Source organism: Haliotis rufescens, unplaced genomic scaffold (genome assembly GCF_023055435.1).
Source record: "Haliotis rufescens isolate VD_foot unplaced genomic scaffold, xgHalRufe1.0.p SCAF_31, whole genome shotgun sequence".
NCBI lineage: Eukaryota > Metazoa > Mollusca > Gastropoda > Lepetellida > Haliotidae > Haliotis > Haliotis rufescens.
Genome location: NW_025964013.1, coordinates 36632 through 60722, shown reverse-complemented (window position 1 = coordinate 60722; position 24091 = coordinate 36632). Strand labels below are relative to the sequence as shown.

General features: G+C 40.2%; 1 protein-coding gene across 1 annotated transcript; it reads left to right on the top strand.

Annotated features, from left to right (window-relative positions):
• Positions 1–3466: 3466 nt before the first annotated feature.
• On the top strand, positions 3467–7402 carry LOC125371759. Its single transcript, XM_048380479.1, has 2 exons — positions 3467–6193; positions 6758–7402. Exons 1-2 carry the CDS (start codon positions 3467–3469, stop codon positions 7400–7402), a joined length of 3372 nt encoding a protein of 1123 aa, XP_048236436.1.
• The last annotated feature ends 16689 nt before the right edge of the window (positions 7403–24091 follow it).

Here is a 24091-nt window from a genome sequence, read left to right as displayed (position 1 = left end):
GCAGTTGTATGAGTCAGCCAAGTCAATTAAGGGCAAGGTTTCCATCATCAGAGAACTGGACTTGGTTCCTCCCTGTCTCTGTATATAGGCCATATATGCAAGTACTGTGTGTGAGGAGATCTTTCCAATTCTGGATCGCATAGAATATAGCCATCATCTCCCTGGAGATCCTTTTCTGTCTCCTTCCATGAGCCCTGTATCTGGAGATCTGCCAGGTGGGACCCTAGCCCAAGAGTGAGGCATCTGTAAACAGGTGATGTTTCGGCAGGGAAATGTTGAGAGGGATGCCTGTCATGACATGCTGTCGATACATCCACCATCCAGGTGGTCTGGGAAGGTGATTGGTAATGTAACCAGGTTGTCTCACAATAGGTTCCGACGACTATTTATCCAGGCCTTTGAAGGTCATAGTTGCAGCCTTCCTCTGTAGGTCAGGTCCTGGAGAAATGTTAACCTTCCAAGGAGAGACATCCGCCCAGTGATCGTACGAGATGGTAACGTCAGAGCGTTGTCAATCATGAGACTAAGGGCAGAGTAAACCCTTCTGAAGAAGCAATTGGGCCTCGATGTAATTGAGATCCCAGACAGGTATCACTGGACAAAATATCATCCATTCCAAACAATCCAAAACTTGGAAATACCACCATTCCAAATGGAAATATGACCATTTCAAAATTTGTCAAGGTCATATATCCAAGCTTGGATTTATTTGGATTTGTTTGGATATGTTTGGATATGTTTGGATACAACATGTCATAATCATATCTGTTAAACGTTGTACAACGTTTGACCTTATGTGAGATTAGTAATGACATGAAAGTAAATACTTAAGAGTATTTTGGCACTATTTAACACGAAAAGACCAAATCATGAGCAAATTTAACTAAATGAATTTCTGTCATTTAAAGGGGCTGCTCACTATATTCAATTTCTTATCTTCCTTGTCTATAATAATATGACATTGACTTTGAACTTTGAACAATTAAACAAATTTTTTTTTTTCCCATACCGACTTACGGTTGTTGTAGAACAAAGACCGTTTCGAGAATAAAGGGCCTCATTATTATAATTTGAACTAATATTCATATTTACATAATAGTACTAGGTATAAATGAATTTTGATAAGTGTTCGTACAAGAATATGAACTTCGAATTATCTCTGAATTATGCGCAACACATAGGGCGGGAAATTGTATAATTTGTCTGGAACTATCTGACGGTAATTCAAAACAGGGAACAAGATTTCCTCAAATGAATCATTGAGCCAGGAATGCAACGATTTAAATGCTGACAAAATGAATAAACATATCTGGAACAGAGTAGACTGTTCATGTGGACAATTATATGCTACGTCTATTGCCAATGAAGTTTATCACCCCATGTTATAGCATTCGTTTCATATAAAAGAAAGAAGACAAATAAATGGGACAATTAGTTGTTATGAATTAGCTTTACCTCTGTGACATATTAAGCAACTAAAGGTGAATATGTTTATCAAATAATCAATTTCAGTAATAAACCTAGTGTCCTTCTTTATACACAATTTAATTACGTATTGGGGTACAATATATAATACACATATGCATGGAATGATTTCTTATTTTGTCAATTTAATCATAACCCAAATCATACAAATCGAACATGTGAAAATAAAAGTAGTGACTAACTTTATGATCAAGGGTATAAATACTCAATTGTATCTATTAATCCTAATAGTATAACAATAAATCCTGTGTATTTACTGAGCATATTTAGATACATCCGGATCTACGACCGCAGTCATATAATCAATCAAGGAAAGTATATTAGATTGAATTAAAAATGTGCTATCAGTAAAACAAAATTCACCGTTATCCACGTGACCCTAAACCTGGAAGAAATAAAGTTCTGTTCTGTTCTGAAGATGCCGTCATGATTAGTTGGCGCCCAGTCTAGACTGTCCAATCAACGTGAATATACAAACCGTGATGTTACTTGACCAGTTGATGACACCTGTCAAACTCAAAGTGCCCCTGGTCCTCCACCCACCATGTGTAATACTTTAGCGCACTTGATTGTTTTATTTGCAGTTATATCGCTGTTAGGCTGAGTGATGAGAGAATACATTTTGTTGTTTTGGTTAACGATCGTTTCCATTTTCAACGTGGTAACCTTATAAGTGACTAACTTTTTTATCATGATGAAATGAAACATATTAAAATAATCAGAGGGACTGACGATCGCATTTTTCGCATCAATGTCATGCTCACATTAATTTCATGATTTACTGAAGATAGATTTGAACATTTCTGAGCAACGATCATGTTTGGGTAAGGGAAGTAATCTTGTCTCCGCTTGCAACTGGATTCAATCGGGCGAGCAGTACCGAGATCGCAGCTTGACTGTTCGGTACGTCCGAAAGGCGGCATCCATGTTGTTCATGCTCCGCTGATCACGGGGCCTCATCTGTCTGTATTCTGCTTATGAGCCGGGATGCGCATGAAACACGGGTGTCAAAACCAATATAGTTACCAATTATATGTACGGTCAATTAGCCAGTTCAAGAGAAAATACCCTGGTTCTACCACCTTTAGGTGTAATTACGTTGCATGCCCCTTGTTCACGGTTCGTCGGATCTCCCGTCATAAAACCACGATGTTTATTTACCTCGGACAGCGCCGACTTCCTGTGTACATGTACATCCATGGCAATAAATGGTTTGACAGTTGTTTGACGGAATCAGTCAATAATTATTGATACAGTGATGTAATTCAAATTTGTCACTATTCACAACTCCTATTTTGATATTTCTATTGTTCAGCTGTATTTTCGATCAGTTTTATATGTATAAAAAATCTTCTCTAGTATTTATAAACCAAATCTAAAAACATTATATAAGAACAGTTGTGTTTTTGAAACGTAAGTTTTCTATTAAAATAACCATGCAAGTAAGATTTCAGGCACTATATTACTTTAGTTACTTCACATATTACACATGTTATATGCTGCAAACGCAGCGAATGTAATGCTACTACGTCACAGCTGCCTCGGTAATTAAGGGCTGGAATGTTTTTGTGAAGGCAGTTAGAGTATGGCAATACATGTATGCATCTGATTCTTCATTTGTTCTGTATTCTTTGATGAGAATGAGTTTCGTTAATGATGATCACTCTCACAGATTTTTTGATAAGAGGATAGGACTTTAACTGGAGAATAGTTATGAAAAATATATATAAAAGTATAGGCGGTCTGTGCGAATGTGGTGAAACTGATGTGGTATTAGCTAAACCCTAAGTGGGCCCCATCCTTAAATGGGCCCCAACCAAAGACATGAGGGGAGATAACTCTGACGAGTATGCTGCTGGCTGGAAGCACATGGCTTCAGCCACACTCCTGTACACAGCTACACTTCCAGTGAATAAACACACTTAACAAACGAAGACATCTTTGTCATATCACCACATGGTGTCAGAAGAAGGATTTTGTCATGGCAAGCTTTCAAATAACTCCTCCTGAGCAATTTGATTTCTCTAACACAGAGGGATGGACAAGATGGATCCGTCGATTCGAGCGGTATCGCATCACCTCCAAGCTTGCTACAAAAGACCAAGAAACCCAAGTAAATCAGCTCATATACCTGATGGGAGCAGAAGCTGATGACATTTTGCCGACTTTCACTCTCTCTGAAGAGGAACAGACGAGCTATACTATTGTCAAAGCTAAGTTTGATCAGTACTTTTCTGTTCGTCGAAATGTCATATTTGAGCGAGCTAAATTTAACCAGCGTGTACAGAGAGATGGTGAACCAGTTGATAGTTTCATCACAGATCTCTATTCTCTTGCAGAAAACTGTAATTATGGTGCACTTCATGATGAGATGATTCGAGACAGAATTGTCGTTGGAATCCGTGACCTCAAATTATCAGAAAAACTTCAGCACGACTCTGAATTAACATTACAGAAAGCTGTCACAAGTGCCAGACAATCTGAAATTATCCACAAGCAGCAACCTGTGATTCGAGGCAATGTGTCTTTGAATACAGCAAGTGGAAATTCAAGAGTTGAAGAACTTGTCACTCCTAAAGGCAAAGGCAAGAAACCTCGTGGCAAAACTAAGCCCAAGACTTCACCTCGTCCATTTTTTAACAATGCAAAGCCTAAACCCACATGTTCATACTGTGGTAGAGATTCACACCCAAGAGCAGAATGTCCTGCAACCAGGTCAACCTGTCGGAAATGTCGTAAAGTTGGACACTGGGATGTAGTATGCAGGAGTCAACGGTGGGGTCTATCTGAGATTCGTCTCGAACAAGGGTCTAACAATGAGTGTACCAACGAGCAGGAATATGCTTTTCTTGGTTCCATTAGTGCTGATAGTGAAAGCTCTGATCCATCACGGCCTTGGCTTGTAAATCTTGAGGTTAACTCACGACTAGTTCGTGACTTTAAGATTGACACGGGCGCTGACGTCACCGTAATTCCCTATGACCTTTATGTGTCTAAGCCTTTTCCAAAACTTCAGCAAAGTGGCAAGAGACTGTATGGTCCAGCTAACTCTAGTTTGTATGTTGTTGGAAAATTCAGAGCAAAACTTAAAACTGTGTACGGTGATGTTGTGACTGAGCAGAACATATATGTCGCCAGAGGTCTTACTCGTTCTCTGCTGGGTAGACCCGCAATTCAAGCTCTCAACCTTGTCAGCCGCATTGATAGCGTTGTTGGGGACAAATGGAAAGACATGTTTCCCAAACTGTTCACTGGGCTAGGAAAGATGGAAGGTGAATATACTATCAAGCTCAAAGAGGATGCTAAGCCTTTCTCTATCTCAACACCCAGACGTGTGCCTCTACCTCTCATGAAGAAAGTGAAACAGGAGCTCCAATCAATGGAAAGCAGTGGTGTCATATCTAAAGTGGACTGTCCTACCGACTGGTGTGCTGGTATGGTGGTCGTCCCAAAATCTTCAGAGAAGGTCAGAATATGTGTTGATCTGACTAAATTGAACGAGTCTGTGAGGAGAGAATATCACCCTCTTCCTGCTGTGGATCACACACTAAGTCAGTTGAGTGGAGCTAAAGTGTTCACAAAACTAGACGCAAACTCTGGATTCCACCAGATTCCATTATCCACAGATTCCTCACTACTTACCTGTTTCATCACACCCTTTGGCCGGTATTGTTTTAACCGCCTACCTTTTGGCATCTCGTCAGCACCAGAACATTTTCAGAAAAGAATGCAACAGGTTCTGGAAGGTCTAGATGGAGTTGTGTGCCAGATGGACGATATCCTGATTCATGGTCATGATGAAAGCGAACATGATCAGCATGTAGCGGCAGCCTTGAGCAGATTGCGTGATGCAGGCATAACACTTAATCTGGAGAAGTGTCAGTTTTCAAAGAATAAAGTGAAGTTCCTTGGACACATAATTGACAGCACTGGCATTTATGCAGACCCAGACAAAATTCATGCTATTACCAGGATGAGCGAGCCACAGAAAGTCTCTGATATCAGGACATTTCTCGGTATGGTTAATCAGCTGGCAAAGTTTGTACCCAATCTTGCATCTAAAACACAACCTCTTCGCGAACTCCTTGTCAAGGACAGAGCTTGGGTCTGGGAGGAACCACAGCGTTCTGCGTTTCAGTCTATCAAGGACCAACTGACATCTGCTCCAGTACTCGGACATTATGATCCAAATGCGGAGACTTGTGTTTCAGCCGATGCTTCCTCATTTGGATTGGGGGCAGTGATCTGTCAGAAAGACTGCAGTGGAGTATATAAAGCAGTAGCCTACTGCTCTAGATCAATGACGGACACAGAAAGGCGCTACGCACAAGTGGAAAAAGAGGCGTTGGCAATTACCTGGGCTTGTGAACGTTTTCGTGACTACCTGCTAGGTAAACAGTTTCACATAAACACTGACCACAAACCACTTCTTTCTCTGTTGGGAAACAAGAGCTTGGACCAATTGCCACCTCGCATACAGCGATTCAAGATGCGCCTCATGGCCTATTCCTATACTATATCACATGTACCAGGGAAACAGCTTTGTTCAGCGGATGCACTCTCTAGAGCGCCGACGGATATTCCACTCTCAAGCCAAGAGTCTTGTCTTCTGAGGGACACAAATATCTATGTTGATTCTGTTCTTGCTACATTACCTGCAACAGATCAACGACTGGATGAGATACGTCTCAAACTACGTGAAGACCCGGTATGTGAACTCATAATGAAATACTGTACTGATGGATGGCCAAAATACACATCTCTGCCGGACTGTGCACGAAACTACTGGCCATATCAAGGGGATCTCACTGTAGTAGATGGGCTACTCATGATGGGAGTAAGACTGGTAATTCCAGCTTGCATGAGAATTGAAATTCTTGACATTTTGCATTCTTCTCACCAAGGTATTACTAAGTGCAGGGCGCGAGCAAATGAGTCAGTTTGGTGGCCAGGCATCAGCACACAGATAGAACATGTAGTTAGGGGTTGTCATACATGTGCGCGATTCCGACCAAACCCACCTGAACCTCTGAGATCTTCAGAAATTCCATCTCGCCCATGGAGTAAAGTGGGGACAGACCTATTTGAACTGGATTCCATACCATACTTACTTGTAGTGGACTACTACTCAAAGTATATTGAGATTGCAAAACTTGACAGTACTACCTCTGCAAGTGTGATAAACCATCTGAAATCTATTTTCACAAGACACGGTATTCCGGACATTGTGATTTCGGACAACGGTCCACAGTACTCGTCCTATGTTTTTCAGAAATTTTCTGAGACCTATTGCTTCACTCATATCACAAGTAGCCCGAGGTACCCACAAAGTAATGGTGAGGCAGAGAGAGCAGTTCAAACTGTGAAGCAACTTTTGAAGAAATCATCTGATCCTTACATGGCACTCCTCACCTATAGGAGTACACCGTTACAAAATGGATTCAGCCCTTCTCAGCTCTTGATGGGACGCAACTTGCGGACAACTCTCCCAGTTCATACATCTCAACTTCAGGCTAATCAACCATCTTCACAGGAAGTGAAGTCGTCGTTTACCAAAATCCAACAGCGTCAAAAATCGAACTATGACTCTCGTCACAGATCACGCATTCTTCCCCAGGTGAAGGAGGGAGATACAGTGCTTGTTAATGACAGTGGATTCATCAGAGAAGGTCAAATCCACAAGGAGGCTGAAACTCCAAGATCATTCTACATCAAGGCAGGTGATAGCATTCTGCGCAGGAATCGTAGACACCTCACTCCTGTACCAGGAAAGCAGCCAACAAACACAGACGCCAGGTCACAGCCCTTGAATGTCTCGTCTGGTGTACCATCAAGTGTGCAGCGTGACATTCCACCTGATGTGACTCTGACCAGATCCGGAAGGGTTTCAGTTAAACCTGACAGACTTGATTTGTAGAAAAATGAATAGTAGTCAGTTAAGAAACATGATTGTTTCATGTTAGTCGTTAACAGTTCAGTAGATTTAAATCTACATTGTGTTTGATTTCAGTAAAAGACACTGAGGTTCAAATGTATGTTTACTCCAAAAAAAATGGAAAGGACATTATTATTTGTGATGTATAGTTCAGCATCAACAGTTATTCTTTTATTACTAGTTTTAACTTGCTTTTGTGCTTAACAAAGGGAGATGTGGTATTAGCTAAACCCTAAGTGGGCCCCATCCTTAAATGGGCCCCAGCCAAAGACATGAGGGGAGATAACTCTGACGAGTATGCTGCTGGCTGGAAGCACATGGCTTCAGCCACACTCCTGTACACAGCTACACTTCCAGTGAATAAACACACTTAACAAACGAAGACATCTTTGTCATATCACCACAACTGATACCTCATTGATTTGATAATCGGGACTTGGAAATCACAGTCTGTCATTAAATTGATTTTAAAATATATGGTTTTGACTGTAGTACGTCCTGACATGATAATATTATGTTGTAAACAACTTATCTTATCTTATGTTAAGTAAAACAATTATTGATAACTTCCTGAATTCCAATTGTTCAATGAACAGAATTATTCAAAGCTCTAGCGTGAGACAACAATAAATTAGATGTTACCAAAGATTGTGCATTTTATGATCTTAGGCAGATGTCGGCGCACTTACATGTGAGCCGTCTAGACGACTGTCTGTTTTATAATTAAATGGCAGCTGCTACTTAATCTTGAGACCTATTATTGTCTTGTCCAAGAATTATGCAACCAAGCTAATCTAAACGATTTAGAAACAAAAGACCCCGAAACATTCTGTCGAAACCTAACTAACTTCATAATCAATGCAGCCAAATCCGCTATCCCCTTCAAATCATCCAACCCAGGAAAACCCACTGTCCCTTAGTGGAATTAGGAAATAGAGCTAACTAGACTAAAACGCAAATCAGCTTTCAACAGAGCTAAACGAGACCCCTCTCATCTCAAAACAGCCCATGAACTTAACCACCAAGTCCAAAATTAGTTAAACTGCTAAAACCAAAAACTGGAAAAAATTCTGTGAGGAGCTAAACCACCACACCGACGCTAGGAAGGTGTGGCGCAAAATTCACACCATCAGAGGCATCAAACTGCACAAAAAAAGGCCCAATATAAACAATTCAACTAACCCCACCCAAAAGGCCAACAACCTCGCCAAACACTTCTCTAAAGTTAGTAGCAACAGTAACTTCAGTAAGAAATTCCAAGATAAACTAATAAAAGAAACCAAATTCTCCAAAGAAAACAGACAAGACAACCTAGAAATAAACCAACCTTACACCATAGAAGAACTAAATCACGTACTAAACAATAGAAAAAAAGGAACAGCCCCTGGCCTAGACCTCACCTCTTACCAAATAATCAAACACTTACCTACCAAACTACTCCAAACTTTACTTACACTATACAACCTAGTCTACCTAAACGGACAGGTCCCATCCTCATGGAAGGAAGCTCTAGTAATCCCAATACCTAAACCAAATAAACCAGCAGATCAGGCTAACTCCTATAGGCCCATCTCCCTAACCTCAAATCTCTGCAAAATAATGGAACTTATGACTAAAAATAGGCTACAGCACTACCTAGACCAAAACAACATCATAAACCCCGACCAAAGCGGCTTCACTCCTGGCCGATCAACTCTCGATAACCTCGCCAGACTAGAACAGGATATAAAAACAGGACAACTAAACAAGCAATACACCATAGGCATATTCCTCGACTTCTCTAAAGCTTTCGACATGGTATGGCACCACGGGCTAATACAAAAACTCAAAAAAATAGGACCTAAAGGCAAAATGATAAACTTCATCCAAGATTTCCTAAACAATCGCAAAATAACCGTGGGTATAGACCATACGCTATCGGACCAGTGTCCCCTAGAAAATGGCACTCCCCAGGGCAGCATCTTCAGCCCAACCCTCTTCAATATAATGATAAATGATCTATTCGAGGGCTTATCCCCTAAACTAAACACTTCAAAATTTGCGGATGACGGAGCCCTATGGATCCGCACTAAAAGCATTAAAATGGCAGAAAACTTAATCAAAAAATCTCTAAATAAAATACAACAATGGGCAGACAAATGGGGCTTCTCCCTTAACTCAGATAAAACAACAGGAGTAGTATTCAAACATAAAAACTAAAACCTGCCTACCCAATCCTCCAGCTAAACAACCAAACAATCAAATTAAAAAAACAAACCAAGTTCTAATTACACGCACCCAACATGGCACCTCCTACACCTCACTTCAGGCCCTTACAGGGGAAATGCCACTAAATCTATGCAGGGAACATCTAAGCCTTAATTTCTGGGCCGCGTCCCAAACAAACCCTCTCATCCAAAACTTAATTAACCAAAACATTAGCCCAAGAAACCAAGCTCTAGCTCGCAAACACCCCTTACTCACCCCAATATCCCAAAGAATAACTAACTACCTCAATGAACACCAAACTCAAAATCTTAAACAAAACTGGAAAAAATCAAATATCTTCACCCCTAAACTCAAAATACCCAAAATAGACACAATGCTAGCTAACCAACTAAATAAACAAACCGACCCAAACATAGCTAAAACCACCACACTTGCATACATACACGAAAATTGGCCAAATTGGTGTCACATATACACTGAAGGATCTTCAGACCCGATCTCCAACCACACAGGCTTAGGAGTCCATACCACACAACCAGTTATATCCACACAATCTTACTGACTCCCTAACAACCAATCTATATTCACGGCCGAACTTATGGGCATGGCCACAGCCCTGCATAACCAACAATCTAAAAACAACAATAAAATCCTAATTCTCACCAACTCCCTTAGTGGACTACAAGCACTCCAAAACAAAAATACCAAAAAATGACCTAAATTAATAAACCAAATACTTAAAAGCTCCAACGACCTAACAAAAGCAGGCAAACAAATAACCTTCTTGTGGATCCCCTCCCACTTAGGAATTTACGGCAATGAAAGCGCCAATGAAGCAGCTAAATTATCTCTCAAAATACCAGAAATAAGCCTAAACCTACCCATCTCAAAATCAGAAATTAAAAGTGTAAACAAACAAAAAATAACCAAAAAATGGCATAATCAATATCAAAACTTAAAAAGCCAAATAAAAAAAGTGCTCAGAAAAACCACTAGCCAAACCTAAAATCCTACACTCCTCTAAAGAAATTGACAGATTAATTACAAAACTCCAAACAGGACACACAAACCTAAATAACCACCAAAAAAACCCTTAAAAGACACACCACAGGCACCTGCCCCCCCCACTGCAAACAACCCGAAACCACAGAACACGCACTCATCCACTGCACCTACTACCAAACACACAGAACCACACTACAAACCACCCTCAATCTAAATAAGGTTCCTACTCTAGATGAAATACTAAACCGGCTCCCTTAGTTCCCTCCTCCAAACACCTCGGCATTTATTCCAAATTTTAAAATTCAATATAAGCAACCCATAAAAGCCCCCTCTTGGGTTGCACACACCACTTTCACCCTTTTCGGAATACACTAAATGGTCCGGCCAGGCCCGTGGGCGAAATACGCTACAGTCGGAAAGCGCAAGTTAAATCTCCTATATCAGTCAGTCATTGTCTTGTCGAGTCAAGTGCGGGTCTCCCTCTCACCTTAGGGAGAATGCGACTGTAAAAGCCCCTCGCTAGACAGACAAGTAGTCAATGTTTGAGACAAGTTTATTATTTATTATGTATAGTTTAAACTCAATAGAAAATTCATAGTCTTTTTATTGTTCAAATTACTAATAAAACATATTTTAACTTGTTACTTTTAAACATACTTCCAAACAATTCCAAACAATTCCAAACCATTCCAAGTCATTCCAAACATTTCCTGCGTTGGAAATATGTTTCGAAATGTTGCCAATCCAATTTTGGATTTTCTGTAAAGATCGATCCTTCCAAGCTTTGGAAATGTTGGAATGAGCGATCTTTCCAAAGCAATCCAAACTTGTGTATGAGCTCGGATTTGGAAGGATAAATGAGAATCACAGACAAGTCAGAAATGTCCAGTTTCCAAATAGTTACGAGTTGTCTTGACCGTCCGCTTCAAAAAGTGGCTTCAGTTCCTGACAGCCCCAAGAAAGTTTGTACCATTGTCAGAAATGACGTCAATTGGTAGCCCTCCTATGTTCACCATCCTAAAGAATGCATTCAGAAATACATCTGTATCCAAACTTGTTTGCCATTTCCACGTGCAGGTGCTCATGATGATGAATAAGTGAAAAGACACAGGTATCGTTTGTTACATGTTTTTCCTTTCCCTTAGATGGTGAGTAACGGAGCTTTGTAAGGCTAAAAAAGATAGTCTTGGTTCTCAGGCACCGCCCGCATCATCATAAAATTTGCCACAGGTTTCATTTTAATTTCCATTATTAACAAAATATAAAAATACTTTAGTCAAATACTGTATTCCAGTATTTTACTCATCAAGGAATACAGACTGATAGTACACAGTTGTTTATCTGGTTACACAACTGTTTATTTGGTTACATACTAGTTTGAACAACCAAAAAAAATTATTTTTATAAATGACACTGCCCGCCCACACTTTTGTTTAAAAATACATTGCCTGAGAGCCAATTCTGTCATCTTTTTAAGCCTAATCAATGGCTATTTTGCTGAAGGCATGAAGTAATACTTGATACTGCTAAAGTCTAATTTGCGCCAGATGCCTCCTTGGATGCATTAACAAAGCAATGGAGACACACCACTTCTGAACATTTACAGAGATGGTATTTCTAACCACTACTAACCATTCCACAGGAACGTTATCAAGAATTTCTCATGAGTTTGACAACCATTACCTTGCAAGTATAGCACCGGGTCACAGTTCATCCAACTGCTTGTACAGCTCTAAGCCCTCATCCTCATCCTCAACTGAGTCCATACTGTTGTCCATATACTCATCGAGGAAGATCTACTTGATGGATTTTAGGAGGCATTTGGGATACAAATTGGGCTAAGAAGGGAGAAGAAGTATTGCCAAATACTACTTGATTAAACTGATACACCTCTGGAGTAATGGTTGTATTCATGGACCTCCATAAGAACCTATGAAAACTCCTATCACTTGGAGCAAGTTCTATCTGTAGAAACGTCTCTGCAATATCGCAGATAAGTGCAACTGGATACCTCCGGAATCTCAACAAAACATCAAAAAGCTCACTGTGAAGCTTTGGACCAGGATCTATTGTGTCATTCAGTGAGTTGTCCTCCTACCTCGCTGATGCATCGAACACTGTTCTAACTTTTGTTGTAGTCTTGGAAAGTGTGGACTCGTATTCCGAGATGACATTTCCATCTGCCTGTGCAATGCATTGGTCTTTCTTTAACCTCTTTTCAGTGCTAACAAATCTTCGGAGGGCCATGTGATAATTATTTGGAAGACAAGGAACCTATTGTTTCCATCGTATTCCTACCTGTTAATGACCCTTCTCAAATACAAGTGAGTCATGAGCTTTCTCAAGCGATTTTGTCTCAATAGGGCTCAGAATTTGTTGAGTTTTTACTTCCTCAATCTCCCAAAAGTTCCTCACTAGTGAAGGTAACTCAACATCAAGACCATGTGTATACTATTCACATAAGCAATGACTTTGTGAGCTTATCTGGCCTATGTTGCCAATACAAGTCCACCCAAGAGGAGTCCTTCTTGCGATAGGATCACCTGGTTGACCTGGGACGTCTTCATACAACTGATGAAGCTGTAGGTAATCAATCCCTATCAAAGAGATCTATTTTTGGATTCCGCCCAATAACAGGGAAACTGATGTTCTGCAAATGATACCACTTATCTGTATGTTTTTCCCAGTCCATCACCTGCATATCACCTGTTACAAGTGTCATGGTAAGTGCCGACATTTCAAGATTGATGTTGCCACTTACACCAGCAATGCGAAAGCTGACAGACTTCGACTGCCATTGTAAGAATAACTGGCACTGTTCTGAGAGCTATTAATGACGTCCTGGGCTCTGAGTTTGGAAACATAGTATGGGCTCTTTAAGTACAACTACCATTCTCAGTCTGAGGCTTCACCTCAGATTCCTTACCCGTTTATACAATATGAGACTTGTCTGAAGATCTCAGGTCTGGCTTTGCCAAAAGAACTTTATTTGTTGTCTGATTCTGATTTGAATTTGCTGAATCATGCAAAAATCGAACAATAGTTTATCATTGTTAATTATAAGACTACTACCTCTGTTACATATCTGCCATAAATCCTGTATTTTGGCTTCAATCACAAATTTTTCATATTTTCAACAGACATCCTAGTCACTGTCAATCACACAATTAGTTGTTGCAACTATGCAAGCCATGACATCACAATGGCAGCAACATAAATGTTTTCCCTCATCTACTACCAGAGGTAGATGAATTGGGGAGGTGGGAGGGAGTGATTCATATGTAATAGAGGTAGTATTCTTAGAATTATAAACAATGATAAACTATTGATCGATAATTCTTACGAAACTTCTACCTCTATTACATATCTGCCAGAATATCCCAGAGGGACCCCGGTGGGATCTGCCTCAAGTAATTCCCTGTGTAATTGACAGCAATCCTCTTCTGGAAACCATTATGTACTGATTCTAATCCTACAGAGATAATTTCCTCTGAAATTCCCCTGGAGGACTTGAAAATCAGACAACTGTGTCAAGGATCCCTACATTTACGTTATATTTGCTGATCTTGATCATAATAAACCTGGATTTGTGACTTTTAATACCAGCAATTGCATTCCGGATCTAACGCCACTTCCGGTTCTGACATCACATCTAGCATGTCACTTCCCCTTTTGGTAATGACGTGTCTCTAGGTCTATATCTACCCCAAAGGCATCATTTCCTGGTTAGAAGGACTTTGTTCGGCTATTTCCGGTGCTGACATCACTTCCAGTTCTTCAATCACTTCCGGTACCGACATCACTTCCGGTTAATGGTGATAGTTGACATTAAAAGTGCTTCTAATCCATCCTACACCTAATAAGCAGAATAATCAAGGGTGAACTTACCCTCTGATGCTGCTGGTGTCGGATCCTCGCCCCATTTTTTCAATAGAAGGGGTAAAACTGATGGCAGATGATAGTTTGTTTTGCGACCACCGGACCAAGGGAATATATGCCCTCTAAGTCTGGCTGCACGTCACATAAGTAAAAGTCGGTGAAGGTGTTTTGTGAGGCCCACTGACAGCTATAAACTACTTGTTTTACTGAGACTGTTGTCCATGACGCGAGACTCGTGGCTGGGGCTCTGATTTGGTGAGCTGAGCAGGATCTGAGATGAGGCGTGGAATTCTGAGCCTGTGTAAAGGTGTGGCTTTCATCTATCCTGCCAAAGTAGCCTTGGTGATATCCTTGTAGGTGTTGGTCTAACAGGACAGGAAGAGTCTCCTCCGATGGCGTCTGTGTGGATCTGTAGACGAGAGATAAAACTTGGTGTCTGGGTTATCCACTGTCAGTCCCAAGGCAGGAATTGTATAGTGTCTATGACCAAACGGTCCCATTGTGGTAGATTGATTCTTGGCTACGAAGTCTGGGAGTTATTGAGGTCCAATGTTGATCATAGGTAAGACTAGAATACTCTAAGGCATGTAACTCCGAAACCCTTGCTGCTGTAGCCATGGCTAGTAGAAACAATGTTTTCCTGGCTTTTTGAAGTAGGGTAGCCTTTGCCATGGGTTCTAAGGTTATGTTAATAACAAGTGCCGATAGTACCACAGATAGATTCCATTTGGGGAAGATAAAAGGAGTCGTAATATCTTCTTGTCAAAAGGATCTCATTAGTCTGTTGAGAATGGGATGGTTTCCGATTGATAATCCATCATGTTTAAGTACAGAATGAATGGCTGATCTGTAAGCTTCTATCGTCCCGTGTCTGAATTTATTGTTTTGACGTAGATGAAGAAGAAAGTCCGCTACCATAGGGATTGACACAGCATTATAAAAAATCCCTTGTCATCTTCTCCACTGGACAAACTTGTTCCATCTGTTGTCGTATAAAAGCGAGGATGAAGGTCATCACTATCTTCCAACAGCTTCTGAGGCAAGTTCAGAGTACCCGAATGTCTGCATCTTCTGAGCGGAAACTTCCAGGAGGTTAGATGTAGGCGGGGCATATTTTCGTGGAATATGCTGTCGTAGCAGATCTTGACAAAGTGGTAATTGTATGGGTTCCTCCATTAGCAGCTTTAGTAGTTTCAGAATCATGCCCTGCTGGGCCATATTGGAGTTACCGTGTGGATGGCTTTGTCTAGGAGAGACCATGGTGGGAATGCGTAGCCGAATAGATTCGTCCAATCCATATGAAAGAGAGTTGATCTGGGGGGATCTTGGGTAGGGAACTGGGCTGACATAAACCGTAAGTTAGTTGTTCTGGCAGGTGGCAAATAGATCTGCATGTGGTATGTCCCATATCTTAGTTATCCAGTTGAAGATCTGTGGATATAATGTCCATTCTGTTGCCACTATTCTCCCCTGACTTGAAAGACTGTCAGCCAGTATGTTCAGTTTTCCGGGTATACGTCTCGCTTCCATCTGGCAATTGAAGGTGTCTGCCACGGCAAACAATCTTGTTGTCTCCATCATCAGGGAGCTGGATCTGGTTCCTCCCTACTTCTGAATATGTGCCACTACTGTGGTGTTATCCGTGGCTATGAGAACTGATGATAGATGAAGATGTCTCCCCATTCCAGGATGGCGTAATATATGGCCTTCATTTCCCTGCAGTTGATATCAAGGCTCTTCTCCTCTGTATTCCACGATCCCTGTACTGTGAGATCGTCCATAATCTGACACATCTGTGAATAGATGATGTTCTGACATCAGATAAGTCAGATGGAAGCCACTCATCACATGTTTTCTGTGAGACCTTTACTGTTGTAATCTGACCTTTTTGTGCTGTGCCATGTACAATTTCAGATGCTATGGTCTGATACATGAAGCCACTTTTGATATTGCGCTATCATTGTTTCAGTCATTTTCTTGAGTAGAACATTATATAGTAATCCCGCCTAATTCCTCGAACCTATCGGCTTCTCTTAGGTCAGCAATTGCTACATCGAACACATCTGCAAATTTCTCTAGGTCCTTTGCACAGCCTTAGCGAATAGGTTTGAAATTTTTCAGTGTTTCTAACTGTAAGGAAATCTCTCTTCACCTTCCTACAAACAAATGCTCCAAAGCCATGTCATACGCCACAGCGCTATGCACTAACCCTTGAATTACTTTGAAAGCTCTGCCTGATAAGTATTGCCATAATTGTTGAAGTTTACACTCTGCAGTAGCTGGGGAAAGATCAATACATGTGACAAAGGCAGCTTTCAAGCTTTCAGACATACTGACATCACCAGAAAACACTGGAATCGACACCCGTTTAAACTGCTTCCACATATCATTTCCTATTGCTTGACTAGGTGACTGTGGCATAAAATAACTTGGCAATTCACTAGTTGGTTGTCCAGGCAATTTGGTTGTTTTGAGGTTCATGACTGGTTTCTACAGAAACATTACTTTTGACCCCTTTGGTCCTGTCATTAAACAGCCTATCAATTGTGTAAAATTACCTTGATGTAACATCTGATCTTTGATCTAGGTCCCTTTGTGCTATGTTTATATCTTCAGCAGTTTTCAGTTTCAATACAACTGATTTCAGTTTCTGTTTGTACTACTTTCTCACGCTGTTTATCACCTGCATAAGCCAAGGTAAGCTTTACCATGACAGCTATTGCCTTGGCTTGAAGAGAATATATCTTGTCTATACCTTCACTAACAGATCTCCGCAAAGGTCAATCCTCAGCTTCTATCAAATTATACAGCTTATTCTTAGCTTTTGTAAATGCTGTCTCAGCATTCGCTTTCTTTGTTTGAGTGTCAAGATTTGCTATATCAAAGACCATTCTTTGTCTACTACCTTGACTTCTGTTCTGAGACCTTAAATCTTTCATTCCCTTCAAAACAGTTACTATCACTTGTTTTCAGCCATCCTGTCTGGGAATGCTAACAGACAAAGAGATGCATTTCCACTTACCTTAGACTGATACACTACTTGATTCAGTGTCAAAGAAAGGAACAGGCTACAACATCAACCACGCTCTGCTACCAATGATAATAAGGATCATCCAAATAGAAACCAATGAATATTCAGCTCGTTTATTAACCCAAAACTATGTACAATTTGCACAAACTACTGTTCCACCACACATCTGACACGTGCAGGTTGGACAATGAAATACAAACAATGCTTACAAACATGCAGTTATTGTACAATATAATATTACCCTGTTAATGCAACATCATATGTCTATGATTCTGAATAATGCCCTGAAATGGCACTATAACATAAGTTGTACTCTTGTGTGAGTGTATCACACGACACATGTTCCACTGTCCAAACTGAAATGTTTAACTGTCAGAAACCCCCATGTCCCAATTATTACCAATGTCTTCACGGAAAACCGTCTGCTGGTCATCGTAGCTTCAGATATCTACATGTTAGACCAGTTCAACAACCATTTCACGCTTATGGAGGAACTCCATTGAATATAGTTGGCAAGATAACAGTGGATGTGCAACATCATAATCAGAGAGCCAGTTTACCTTTGCTTGTGGCCGATTATGACAGTGATGCTCTTCCCCTGCTCAGAAGATCGTGGCTGAAGATTGGCCGAGCATATTGTCAAAGGGGCAGTACAAGATCAACTCATGTGCAGATTCAGTTCAAGATATTGTGGATAGGTACCCTGATGTCTGTAAGGAAGAACTTGGTACAGTGCAAGGGACAAAGGCAACCTTACACCTTAAGGAAGGGACGGTACCAGTGTTTCTCAAGGAAAGACCTGTTTGTTTTGCATTGCGGCCTGCAGTTGATTGAGAGCTTGAGCGGATGCAGAAGGAAGGCATAATTACGCCTGTTGAGTTTAGCGAGTGGGCAACGCCAATTGTTTGTGTTCCGAAGGCCGATGGAACAGTACGTCTTTGTGGGGACTATAAAAGCACTGTGAATCCCGCAATACACAGGATTCCAATTCCGACAGGAATTGTATGGAAGTTTTGCAGGTGGAAAGGTGTTCACTAAGATTGACTTGAGGTGTGCCTACAAACAAATGCTGTTGGATGAGGAGTTACAAAAGGTGGTAACCATCAACACACAGAAAGTACTTTCAGATACACTCGACTCCCATTTGGAATCTCGTCTTGTCTGGCAATCTGGCAGAGATTTATTGCGCAAGTGATAGGACTTGATCGGGTATGTGCAATAATGGATGACATACTGATATCAGGAAGAGATGATAATGAACATCTCATGAACACTGAGAAATTACTTAAGAAATTCCAGAAGTATGGACTGAGGGTCAAGCCTGCAAAGTGTTTCTTCTAAAGAGATTCAATCGTGTACATGGGCCTGAAAATATCTGAGTGAGTGAGTGAGTTGGGTTTAATGTCGCTTTTAACAGTATTACAGTCATATCACGGCGTGTCAGCTTAATGTTGGAGGAAAGCCCAAAGTGATGCAGGTCTCAGACGTTTACCACTTTGGTGAAACCCACGAGCACGGGTATGGTGCTGACAAACCTAGAAACATAATTGGGGGGAACCGGGATTCGAACCCACAATCATAGGTTTCCGGCGTGACCAAGGGACGCATTTGAAACATGTATCAACATGAACAGGATGAAACCAGTGAGAGTAGCTTCATACCATGCAGCCAATAATGTCGCAGTAGAACAAGTGGTACAGACTTTCATGAACAGTCTTAAAGCTAGCATGACAAGTTCACAGTCATTACAGCAGTGTATTGCCAGTTTTCTTCTCACCTGTCGCTCTACTCCTCATGCGACAACAGGTAGAACACCAGCAAGTTTGTTCTTTGGGCGAGAGATCTGCACTAGAGTTAGAGGGGAAGGTTCTAAACAAGCAGAGTGACATGAAACTATCATAATAACAGAATGGGTCTCCGTGAGTTTCTGCCAGGTGACCAAGTTATGATTATCGAACTTCATATGCGACATAACACATGTGCTCCCTGGGGTCAGCCATCTTAGATGTTATACATGACTGTAACATTCCTGAATAGTTCGTTCAAAGACGTCAATAGCGGTAATCTGACCATGGTTGTTGTTAATAATGGTGAGTTGTGCAATCTTCCAATCGCTTCACACATGATTTCGCCGAAATTAATTAAAACAATATTAAAAGGAATTTTTAATAAAATTTATGAAATAAGTTACAAACGTAAGTCCAGATATACAAAGAACACTTTTTATAGCCAGACAGTGTAATTACATGATTAATTTGCATACTTCAGTACGGATTTGTTGACCTGGTATTTTCGGTATTACGTGCTCACGGTAATGTTTTTCCGTTGGAGAAAAAACCCATCAAAACTCATTATTGCGTGTATAATGCACACCCCCTTCTACGCATCTGTGTTTTTTGGAAAAAAAGTGCACACAATACTCAAGAAAATACGGTAGTCATATCCATTGACCGCCACAGGAATCTATGATAAGGTCGATCACCTGGTGATATACTGATCTGAAGAAACATTTCAACTATGTCACAGATAAATGCCACTGGATGTCTTCTGAAGTGGAGCAAGACATCAAACAACTCACTTTGCAACTTTGGTCCTGCATGTATTGCATCATTGAAAGATAGGCCATCATGTTCAGCTGATGCATCAAACACAATACGAACCTTTGTGGTACTCCTATCAGGATGCAAAATGGGAAAGTGAGGAAGATACCATCTTGTTTCACTAAATGATTCATCTTGTGGAACTTTGCGAATGTATCCTTTTGACAAGTACTCATAGTTAATATCATCATAAGCCTTGGCTATTTCTGAATGATTAGTCATCTTCTTCTCAGTACTGTTAAGACATTTAACAGTTTTATGATAGTTGTCAGTCAGTGAATGAACATTTTCATTCCAAGGAATAGCTATTTCATATCGGCCATCCTTATGAGTGAGTGTTTCATGAGCATACTTTAAAACCATTTCATCACCAGTCTTAATTTGTGATGTTGGGTTTCCTTGATCCATTTCCCAAAACTTGTGCAGTACCTGAGTCAGCTCAACATCTTTACTGTCTGTGAAGAATGAACTTTGTTCAAACTTACATTGATCTGAAAAGCGACCAATGCATATATAAATAAAGTGACAAAACCCTTTCCATATCCAACAGAAATCTCTGTATAAAGCAAAGTCGATTGTACGATTCAACCATTGTCATGAGCATGTGTTTTTGAATCACTATCAAATAGTAATGATACCAGGTGTTCGTGAAAAGAAGTGAAAGTAGACTATTGGAAAGTTGAAGTCATCCCTCTTGTCATTCAGTCTTATAGAGAGTGTTTTGTCACTCTGAATCTTTATGCTTAGATCTAAATATGAAACAGATGGTTTATTTCTAGTTCTAGTGGAAGGGAATTGGTTATTCAACGATATCAGATCATAGATATACATGTAGCCTATGCTAGACTTCTTAGCCAAATTACCTTTTGTTTTATTCATATGCATAAAGAAATATCGGCAAGAAGGGAAACGAAATTGGCACCCATGGGGATGCCTACTTCTTGTCTGAATGTCTTACCCCAAAAGTTTACATAGATGTCATCAATGAGGAAGTGCAGAATTTCACATATTGTTTTCTTAGTAAACTTCAGATGGCATTTGCTTTCATTTTTCAAAAAATTGTCCTGAACCTTTGGATATAGATACTTAACTAAGGTCACCATGCTTTGTAACAAAAGTCCCATGGATCAAGGAATGAAGTTTTTCCTAAAGTGGAATAGTGGTATACAAAGTTAAAAAAAATAATCTTTTTGGACAGAATGAAACTTGGTTCTTTTCTGACAGTGCAAAAGTTCAAGCAAATCCTTCTAGGTTTTAAGAATCCACTTGGTATTAATTCCACTTGTCTCAAATACTTTCTGTGAATATAAAGAAAGTCCTTGCTTGATTGCATTAAAGATTATGGTTAGTCTTTGAGACAGGGATTTTGTGGAACATTTGCTGGACCCAGCAATATATCTGACTTTGTACGGATTTTATGGAGAATGGACATGTCTTCTGATTTTAGAGTCAAGTCAAAGTAAAGTTAAAGTTAATTTTGGCAGAATTCTTCCTCAGTTAACAGACTGGCCTTATATGAGGCATTATTGGATATGTCATTGATACCAAGTTCTTTAATCAAACAATTAATGTAGTGATGCTTACATATATTGGTGATGTTATTTTAGGCCTTGTCAGTGGAAACAACTACAGACTTTTCAGGTAGGACAGCCAGACTTTGGATGACAGCTGGCTAGGACAGAATGGGTTTATTCCAATTCCGTTTCCTCTTTTTAAGTTTGTGCATTCTACCAATGACAACATCACTGACTGCACGTCCACCCAGGTGGAGAAAGTCTTGCAACTGGATCACAAGCCACCTCTATAATGACTGGTGCAAATCTAAATGATGGACACTGAAAAGCAAATCAACCATGCAAGGCTTTGGGAACAGTAGATTTGAAAATGTGTCCATTTGTTCCTATGCTTTTGCCAGTCAATCGCTTGCAAATTACCAGTCACAGCATTAGTTGTCATTGCAGACATCTGAATACTAAGATCACCACTGATAGTTTCTAGCTTAAATTCTACTGGTTTTGTCTCAAATGATTCAGTGTGACTGTTTAGAACAAGATCTTCTGTGGTTCACCCTGTTAACCCAAATCAGCTGCAATGGCGGCATTAATGTAAGACTTCATCCAACAAAGCATTTACTGTTAAGTTCCTTGTCCCATTTGTTAATACCACTGGAACAGTGCAATGAGCTATCAAAGTGTGATGTGTTGGTGGTATTATTGCATGAGATCTATCAGTTTGATCACATTTTTGAGATTTTGAGGTTTCTGCATCATGGCCCAAATTTACCACTGACTCAACTTGTGGTTCAGCTTTGTCAATATCTTGGTTTGCACGAGTAGTCTTGTCAATGAACTTATTCTACCATTCTTTTTCAATCTTTTTGCTATGTTACATCTATCAGGATACCTTTGAAAACTTTGCAGTTCCAAATTTCATGCCCTTCAGCACATACACCACAACACTACCATCACTAACAAATGCAATGAAGTTTTCTGTTTTGGCTGTGATCTCTGATCTGGTGTAGTCAATCCATGTACTGATTCCTCTGCAATAATCTGAAATTCTGCTGACATCATCCATTTTCTTCGTCCCTACTGACTCCTGTCTGTCCCTTTCATACACCCACCTTGATATTGAGCGACCATAAGTTCAGTCAACTTTTTCAACAAAGTTGCATAAAGCAGGCCATTACCTAACTCCTCTACCCTGTCACGATTCTCTAATGTTTGCGACTGCAACAACCAAAATATTATCAAATTTCTCTAGATCCTGAACATGGCCTTCAAGGATTGGCTTGAATTACTAATTTCCTCATTTTGGATTGCAAACTGATGTCTCTTCCCATCAAGCTTTCTTTCAAGACGTTCTAGTGTAACATCATAAGCTACTAAACTGTGTCCTAAAGACTGAATTGATTTCAATGCTTTGCCCGAGAGATGTTGGCGCAGTTGCAACAACTTGTACTCAGGTGTGGCTGGAGACAGATCAATGCAAGTCATGAAGGCAGCCTTCCAACTTTGATGCGTCTTCATATCACCTGAGAATACATGTCATTCCCTATTGCCTTAGACTTACCTGGGCATTTTGTTCTACCAACATGCAATGCTAGGTCATCGTTCTGACCATAAATGTGTCCTTCAGAGATCAAATTTTCATGGTCAGCTACTTCAGATTGTTGCTGCGATAGAACACTTAGTTGTTGAATAAGTCGAGATCTCTGGCCCATGCTGTATAGCCTGCCTAACCTTCTACTGGACACAGAGCTATTTCCCATCTGTTAGATCCTGATCTGCTTTGCAGAGATCCCTTTACAGATTCAAGAGCTAAGTTGTTTTCCTCCTCCAAACTATCTATTTCTTGATCCAACATTTTAACATTGTCACATTCTTTCAGTTTAACATAAATCCTTGAAAGCTCTATCCTAACATCCTTACCTCTTTCTGTGATGGTTGATCATGACTTTCTATCAAAGTAGTAAGCTTATTTCTGGCCTTTGAACAACTAGATTTGGTTTCCTTTTTTTGTTTTAACACACGAAGTTGTTTTGCTGTCTCTGAGAGAGATTCAGTTTCTGACAAAGTTGCTCTCCACTGGCTATCGATTCCAGTTTCCAAAGGACTTGGTCTACACTGGCTATCTATTCCACTTTGGTCTAAGCTTTCTATGAAATAACTACTTACAAATTTAATACAGTCTTTGTTTCAAATGGAAATGTAACAGAAAACCTTGCACTGCTACCATTGTTGGGCAGTAGAATACATGATATTAACTAAAATGTGAATTTCCTTTACTGATGTAAACATCACTAAAACATGAACTCAACATGAATCTCTTCCTAAAAAGATGAAGAAATCCAAATGTGACAAAATTAACTAAATAAGATTCTCAAAGTTTATTGCTATCAAACCTATCAGTCTATCTCTATTTTAGATATTGCGATGGCCTATCTTA